The sequence below is a fragment of the Oryzias latipes genome, chromosome 10 (assembly GCF_002234675.1).
Source record: "Oryzias latipes chromosome 10, ASM223467v1".
In the NCBI taxonomy this organism is placed as follows: domain Eukaryota; kingdom Metazoa; phylum Chordata; class Actinopteri; order Beloniformes; family Adrianichthyidae; genus Oryzias; species Oryzias latipes.
In genome coordinates, this window is record NC_019868.2 from 7509889 (window position 1) to 7517446 (window position 7558).

Here is a 7558-nt window from a genome sequence, read left to right on the forward strand (position 1 = left end):
TCACTGTAGCAAAGATTCTTATGCAGTGTCCAGGTTGACTAGGTCATGCTGTAAGGAACCAGGAGATTAGGACCCAAAATTTATGAGAACAGGCTTGATGGCAGGAACTTAAAGCTTAATTAATAAACTTGACAAAAACCCTTGAACAAAAGGTAATGAAACAAGGGAAAACACAAAAAGGGGAGAGCAACGGAAAACCCAACTCTTTTTTAACCCAACTCTTACCCTGTGTCCAAATTCCCTCCCTAACCCCTATATAGTGCATTATATCAATCAATCAATCAATCAATCAATCAATCAATCAATCAATCAATCAATCAATCAATCAATCAATCAATCAATCAATCAATCAATCAATCAATCAATTTATTATTTGTATAGCACTTATTTAAGCAAAAGCAACCAAAGTGCTTAACATAAAATCACATACAATCAAAGACAATATGATACAAGAAAGCAACAATAAACAACAAAACAACAAAAGAATAAAATTAACAAGCTGACCCACTAAATCCACTCACTGGAGTTAAAAGCCTGACTGAAAAGATGATTTTTTAAAAGTGACTTAAAACCACTGACGGTTCTGGCTGACCTCACAGAAAAGGGGAGAGCATTCCAGAGTTTAGGACCTGCAACTGAAAAGGCTCTGTCTCCCCGATTCACAAGCCGATTCCTGGGAACCATTAAAAGGATTTGATCTTCAGATCTTAGGACTCGACGTGGACGATACACATCTAACAGCTCAGAGAGATACAGAGGTGCCAGAACATTCAGACATTTAAAAACCAAAAGTAAAATCTTAAAAGTGATCGTAAAAGACACAGGCAGCCAGTGAAGAGAGCGTAAGAGTGGAGTGATATGCTCACACCGTCTACTCCCCATTAACAGGCGGGCCGCTGAATTCTGAACCAGCTGGAGACGGCGGAGCAGAGACAGGTCAATACCACTGAACTGACAGTTACAGTAGTCCAGTCTGGAGAACATTAGAGCATGAATCACTTGTTCCACAGCATGAGGAGGAAGATATGGCTTAGCTTTGCTTATTAGCCTCAAGTGATAAAAACTAGACTGGACTACTGCATTGACCTGCCTGTCAAATTTAAAATGGAAGTTAAGCTCCATCCAGGATTTGATGTCTGCTAAGCACTTCTGTAAATTGCCAAGACCCTCAGCTCCTCCAGATTTTAAGGGAACATAGATCTGGATGTCATTGGCATAGCAGTGGAAGGAAACATTGTATTTCCTAAAAATGGACCTCAGTCGCAGTGAGAATAAAAGAGAATAAAACTGAGCCATGGGGTACACCATGTTTGAGTGGAGCTTCTGGAGAAGAGTACTGTCCAACTTGGTCAGAAAAACTCCTTCCACCTAAATAAGATCTGAACCAACTGAGCGCTGTGCCCTTCACACCGACATAGTGCTCCAGTCGGGATAATAAAACACTGCGATCCACTGTGTCGAAAGCAGCAGTAAGATCTAAAAGAATTAAAACAGTGGAGGCCCCAGAATCCACAGCTAAAAGAAGGTCATTGCACACCCTGAGCAGAGCGGTTTCAGTGCTGTGACAGGATTTAAAACCAGACTGAAACTACTCAAAAATATCACGTTTTGTTAGATGGTCCTGTAATTGAAAAAAAAAAACCACCTTCGATAAGAATTTTTGAAAGAAAAGATAACTTTGAAATCGGCCTAAAGTTTGAGAGAACATTAGGGTCCAAGTTGTGCTTTTTCAAAAGGGGTTGCACTACAGCATGGAGGAAGGCCTCAGGTGCTGAACTATCAGAAATCTAAGAGGAAGTGACAGGCTCAAAGTGATCTAAAACAGCAGGTAGTGACGTTAAAACACAGGGGTCATGGGTACAAGGGGAGGGTAAAAACCTGACGGCACTGACCTTGTCAGTAAAAAAAGGTTAAAAACTGTTCACAGAGTAAAACAGAAGGAGTCAGGCAGGATAAATCACCAGGACTTAAAAGAGACTTTAAAGAATTCAAAAGGATCTTAGGCTTGCTGATGTTCTCAGACACAACATTCGACATAAACTGGGTCTTGGAACTTTCCACAGCAGCCTGATACTCAGTCAAGGAGTTTTTAAAAATCTCTAATGAAACATGAAGCCCGTCTTTTTTCCATTTACAAATCATCAACATATTTATCTTCAGAAGACAGTGGACTCATAAATAATCGCTCATGTGAGTTAGATATTAACTTCTGGAAATCGATGACACCATATCCGCCGTTTAAAAAAAAAGAAGAAAAAAGTAGTGAGCATGGGGTCGAATTGTTTTTAAAATTTAGTTTAAATTTAGTTTAAATTTGGTGAAAAAATAGTTTTTTAGTAGTTAGGTGTTAGGGTGGGATTTCGGACAGAGCCTTCAATACACTGAAGATCTTTAACTTAAACTAAGACAGCTCTGGATAACTAACAGCTTGAACGTTGTGTCACTGTGACAGAGGAAACACACAAGAACCAAGAACTCAAAGCAAACAAAAGGACACAATCTTCACACTTCATTGCTCCTGTCACAAAAGATTCCCCAGCAACATGTGATGCAAACATGTGATGATCATATATAAATTACTGCATTTAAACTATCTTTATGCCTTAACTTCTCTCTAAATAGATTATTAAAGGAATATCACCAACATCAGTGCAAATGAATTACTGATAACATCTTAATCATGTATTTGATCACAAAAATTGAAGCACTGCGAATTCACACCTAAAAGTACTAAAGATTGCAAAATTGTGCTAAAAATAGCAGCTTTATTTTTTACGCTTGTACTTATCTTTGTGCTGAGACACCCCCCCTCCCTTGACGTACCTGCAATGTTTTGCCTTCTCCCAGGAGGCCTGTGATTGGCAGGAAGGACATTAAATTGTTATTCATTGTCAGCGACCCTGCTCCTATCTACCTGTGGGCTTGTATGTGACAACTTGCAGCTTTTATTCAACATCCGTGTGCCCCTTGTCACAGTATAACATTTTCCTTCTAATTAGTGAAAAAAATCGGAACTTTTACTTAGAACTGCAAAATTCCAGCACCATGAAGCCAGGAGAGGAAGCAGAAGAAATGTCTGGAGTCACAGTCAATCGTTTTGCTGAAGGTGAGACTTTGATGTCCCCAATGAGCGACAGGACGGAAATATTTTCAAATGATCAATATAGTTACCCGGACTGACTCCATATTATCTAAACAACAAATCAATTAGGCAAGCTCCACTGTTTACTCAAGTAGTAATTATGACAGTTACTTTTTGACTTATACTTAAGTACTCAATTGGATTTTTTAAATTTTTACGTCTTTTTGAGTAATAATGTCCAGAAAAATCTTACTCATGCTGAAGGTTTGTTACTTTTGTGTAAAAGGAGATGGCATTTGTTGCCTATGGTATAATTGTGTTCAAAGTGCAAAATAATTAGTGAAAAGTTCCCAGAAAATATGTCTTTAAACCTTGAAGTTTTATAGAAACTATCAAGTTGCTAAACTTTCCCACCTGTGGAGCAGAAACAACCTTCAGGCCGTGTTTATGTCATGCAGATGAAATCTTCTAAAGCCCATTTTATATATAATGAAATTACTCATTTACAGCTAAAAGTGGTATTCATGAGTTTACTTTCGTCTGGTGTATTCAGCAGCGGAATAGAATGTAGCCCCAGTCGCAGTAAGTACAAACACATGGTACAGTTTGCCTGGACATGTGTCTATTTTTAATGTTTGACTGTGAATGATCCACCTTGTTACACATGCATGTCTACTAGCTGTTAAAATGTTAGCTAATTTATTCAGTCAGTCCAATGTGTTATCAAGGTAGAAATCATGCGGGGGAGTCTGGACATTTTTAAAAGGTTACTTTTCATGTTGAAGTCAAAATATTTGTTATGCAGTGTCGTTTAGGTGTTTGGTCAGTTTCAACACATATGTTTGTGAAGACTCATTAATGTTTTACAGTAGAAGCCACAAAATTGCAGTTGCGAGGCCTGCCTTGAGCACATCTGCACAATGTGAGTGAATGCTTAAAATGTTTGGAAAAGAAATGTTGAATTCAAATTCAGTTTGTTGTCTTATGTGAAGAAATTGTTGTTTAAAAAAAAAATCTTTTTTAACAGGCTTTAGGCATGTAGTTATGCATTCACAAAGCAGTAAAGAAGACAGAGCACCAGTAGAAAAAAAAGTAGAATTTGATAGCTTAGACCTCATTTCATTTATCTATCAGTCTGATTCAAACATTTGCTTAGAATGGCCCAAAAAGATTCACATTTTTATATTTTAATATGGAAAAATGTGAGGATGAAAAGGTAAACAAAAAGTGAATGACACAACTTCTTCACATGGCAACAAAGTTCAGTTCATGGTTTTTCAGGGCTCTGTGTATTTATCCTATAAAATTGACACATGGTGCGCTTCAGTTTAGTGAATGATCAATCCAAATAATCTTATATGACCAAACTCTCAGACTGAAAAAACAATCAGTAAACCTCAGATTACCCACAGGGGATTCAAACTAGCCTCTTTTAACAGCTTTATAGCTTTAGCTTTAAATATATTTTATTTAGCAACCATCATGAGAAATGCATGTGCTTGTGTAGTGTTTTATGTGTGTGAATGTGCGTCAGGAATGGCTGTGCTGCCCTCTGATGGTAAAAAAAAAAAAAAAACATTTGGTATTTAGGTCCTAACAGTAAAAAAAAAAATCAGTTTAAATAATTCATTTATTTATATTATTGGAAGTATTTTTGCTTTGTGAAACTGTTTTTTTAAGTGATGACAATAGCCACAGTGGGTCCAAAGCAAGCCATCATGTATGTGAAGCTGTTTGGGAATCAAGAGTTAAACGTTTTTAGTCTTAGTGAAATTAATGTTTTTGCAGTTTATTCAGTGTGTGTTCTTTTCCTGATCAAATCTCAAGATGTTTGAGTAAAACCCACCGAAGATGTTCTCCATGATTACCTTTGATGTCAAATAAAAATAGCCACATTAAAGTTTTACAAGACTTGTAAATTCTAGAAAACAACGGGCAGGTTAATGTGAATAAATACACTGTGCAGTTAGGAATAAAGAGGCAGGAAAACAAAGTCAACCCTTAAACCAGGTCAAGGATTGTTTTCCATCTCTGTATAAAGTTCCCAGCGTTGGATGGGGTATATTTGTTGCTTTTGGCCTCACAATCCTTCACTTCTGGCAACACAACCAACAACTTTTAGATAAAACGTCAAGACAAATCAAGTTTTTTTCATCAACTTTCTGTAACTCTTCTGACTGTTAAGATTTGTTAATTAAATTACATTAAAAAATAGTGAGGGTTTTTTGACTATTAATGTCATGTTTTAAAATTGATGTACAATTTGAAAACGGTCTATTTCAGAATGCTTCAACTTAATTAGAAATTTATGATAAAAAGTTGTAAATTAAAAAATTACATGAAAAAATATTTTAGAAGGAGGTTTTATTTGTTATAGACATTTAACAAATGACTGTAAGTTCTTTTAGTATTTAGGTTTCTATTCTTTATGTTTTTATTATTTTTTTATTACAATGCATCATTTGTGTCACATGAGTAGTGATTGCTAAAATGTAGTAATTTCTACAGGAATTTCTAGATGTGTACAAAAGTAGATTATAGCTCAACCAAAAATAATTTCAAAAATTGATTAAAAAACATTTCAGTAGAAATCCTGTTCATTTATGTTTTTTTAATCTAATTAACAATTATTACCTCTTCATTTTGAAGCCCTTCAGAGCTTAAGTGCTTTAATTTCTCAACAAATATTTCTCATAAAAATTCTAATTCTTAAGCCTGTAGTGCATAAACTGTTGAATCCACAGTGCTTTTTGCATCTGAAACCCTTTCTTGTCCTCTTTGACCTTTTGAATTGAATACAGACATTCAGGCAGTGCTGGTAACCATGGAGCACATCATGTCAGGTAAAGACCCAATTGTGAAATTGTGCTAGTGGTGTTTTTAAGATGATATTTTGTGACATTTTTCTGATAATAGAGGACAAATATACAGAAAACTGAGCTTAAAAAGGAGCACTTCTGAATATGTATCTAATAATTGTGAATCAGGAGCAGAGAAAAAAAATGCTGTTTGAAAAAGATTGAAAAAGAGCAGGCTACAAGCTCCCTGCTCTACTCCATTCTGATTTATCCACTTCCAGACAAATAGGTCCCTAAACGACTTTGTTTTCCTCGTCTGAGCTGGAATCTGGATCAAAACGGTACAACTGCATAGCTCAAATATTGCTCACCATTTTTGTTGCACTGGTAATGTTTGGTTGAGGTTGTGAGGGGCTGTAAGATAGTGGGAGACAGTGTAAACGGATGGCTAATGGGCTTACTCCGTGCCAACAGTCCCGCCCACAACTCAAAGGCAAATTGCTAAAGAACTCCTACGGCTCCATGAAATGATGTCCTAGAAAATGACACAGGTTTTTTTAATTTTAGCTAAAAATGGCATAAACACAATTAAAAGACCAGTAACGCTTTAAAAAAACTAGATAAAAAGATGATTGGAGTGGGATTTAGGAAGTTTGGAAGAAGGTGAAAACTGGTGAAAAAATGCTGAGCCAAGACAACAGCATAGTCTAACCCTTGTGCAATCCAAGACACTTTAACATTGGGAGTTGGGTCATCTGGACCCCACAAGACTTTTATCAGCAAATTACAGAAAACTACACTTAGTCGATCTGTAACTTTACTCAAAGAAGCTGAAAATACAAAATGTGTTTAAATTCATTGGTTTATTGTTCCAGTAACCCTTGTGCTATCCTAGGCACTTTAACATTGGGAGTTGGGTCATCTAGACCCACTAGACAGTGCTCTGAACCTTTTTACTTCAATGATTTGTGATCTTCACTGGTGTCCATGGATTACATGAAATCTTTCCACCTTTGTCATGGTAGGTAATCTGGACCCCATAAAATAGCACAAGGGCTAAAGATAATGGTGGTAAATGTCAGAGACAAATCTTTGCAGCCATAGAAGTGAGGATAAAATTATGATTTTAAAAACTAAAGAAATTGAACTGAATGAAATACTTGTAAATTCATTTCTATAGGTTCTATAGATTAAAATAAAAAAACAATTGCAATTAAAATTAAAGCTACAAGTAGCATTTAGCGGGCCCGAGCACGTGCCACCGCCTGGCACGAGCGACCGCCCCGTGAGCAACGCCCTGCTCGAGCCATTCTCGTTGTTTTTTCTTGTCCATTCTGGAGCTCCAAGATAATGTTAATATGACAGCAGCCTGTGGGGGGGGGGGGGGGGGGCTGTAATCTGTTTCCTTAAAGGACAAAGACTTATGCATATAGCATGAAAAAAATTCTTAAATCTAAGCCTCGTTTAGACCTGCTCAATTTCTCATCAAGTAGAAGAAGGTTTTTATCAGATTAAGAAACAAGCAATGATGATAATTGCTATTACTGTTCCTAAGAATGAGAACAATAGAACTCATTCAATTTCCACTACAATGTCTAGATGAGTGTCAGCTATGTCTGATAACTTGGCCAATTAGCTGGACCGGGATCTTGCAAAGTGCAGAGGGTTTACGTCCAGT

At 36.7% G+C, this 7558-nt stretch overlaps 1 protein-coding gene across 1 annotated transcript in view; it reads left to right on the forward strand.

Moving 5' to 3' along the window:
- Positions 1-2929: 2929 nt before the first annotated feature.
- Positions 2930-7558, forward strand: part of LOC101168050 (sodium bicarbonate transporter-like protein 11) — a gene marked incomplete in the record, with an annotated part of 19046 nt that continues 14417 nt past the window's right edge. Inside the window, 1 exon segment of the mRNA XM_023958989.1 lies at positions 2930-3106. Within this exon segment, the coding sequence (XP_023814757.1) occupies positions 3046-3106 (61 nt within the window).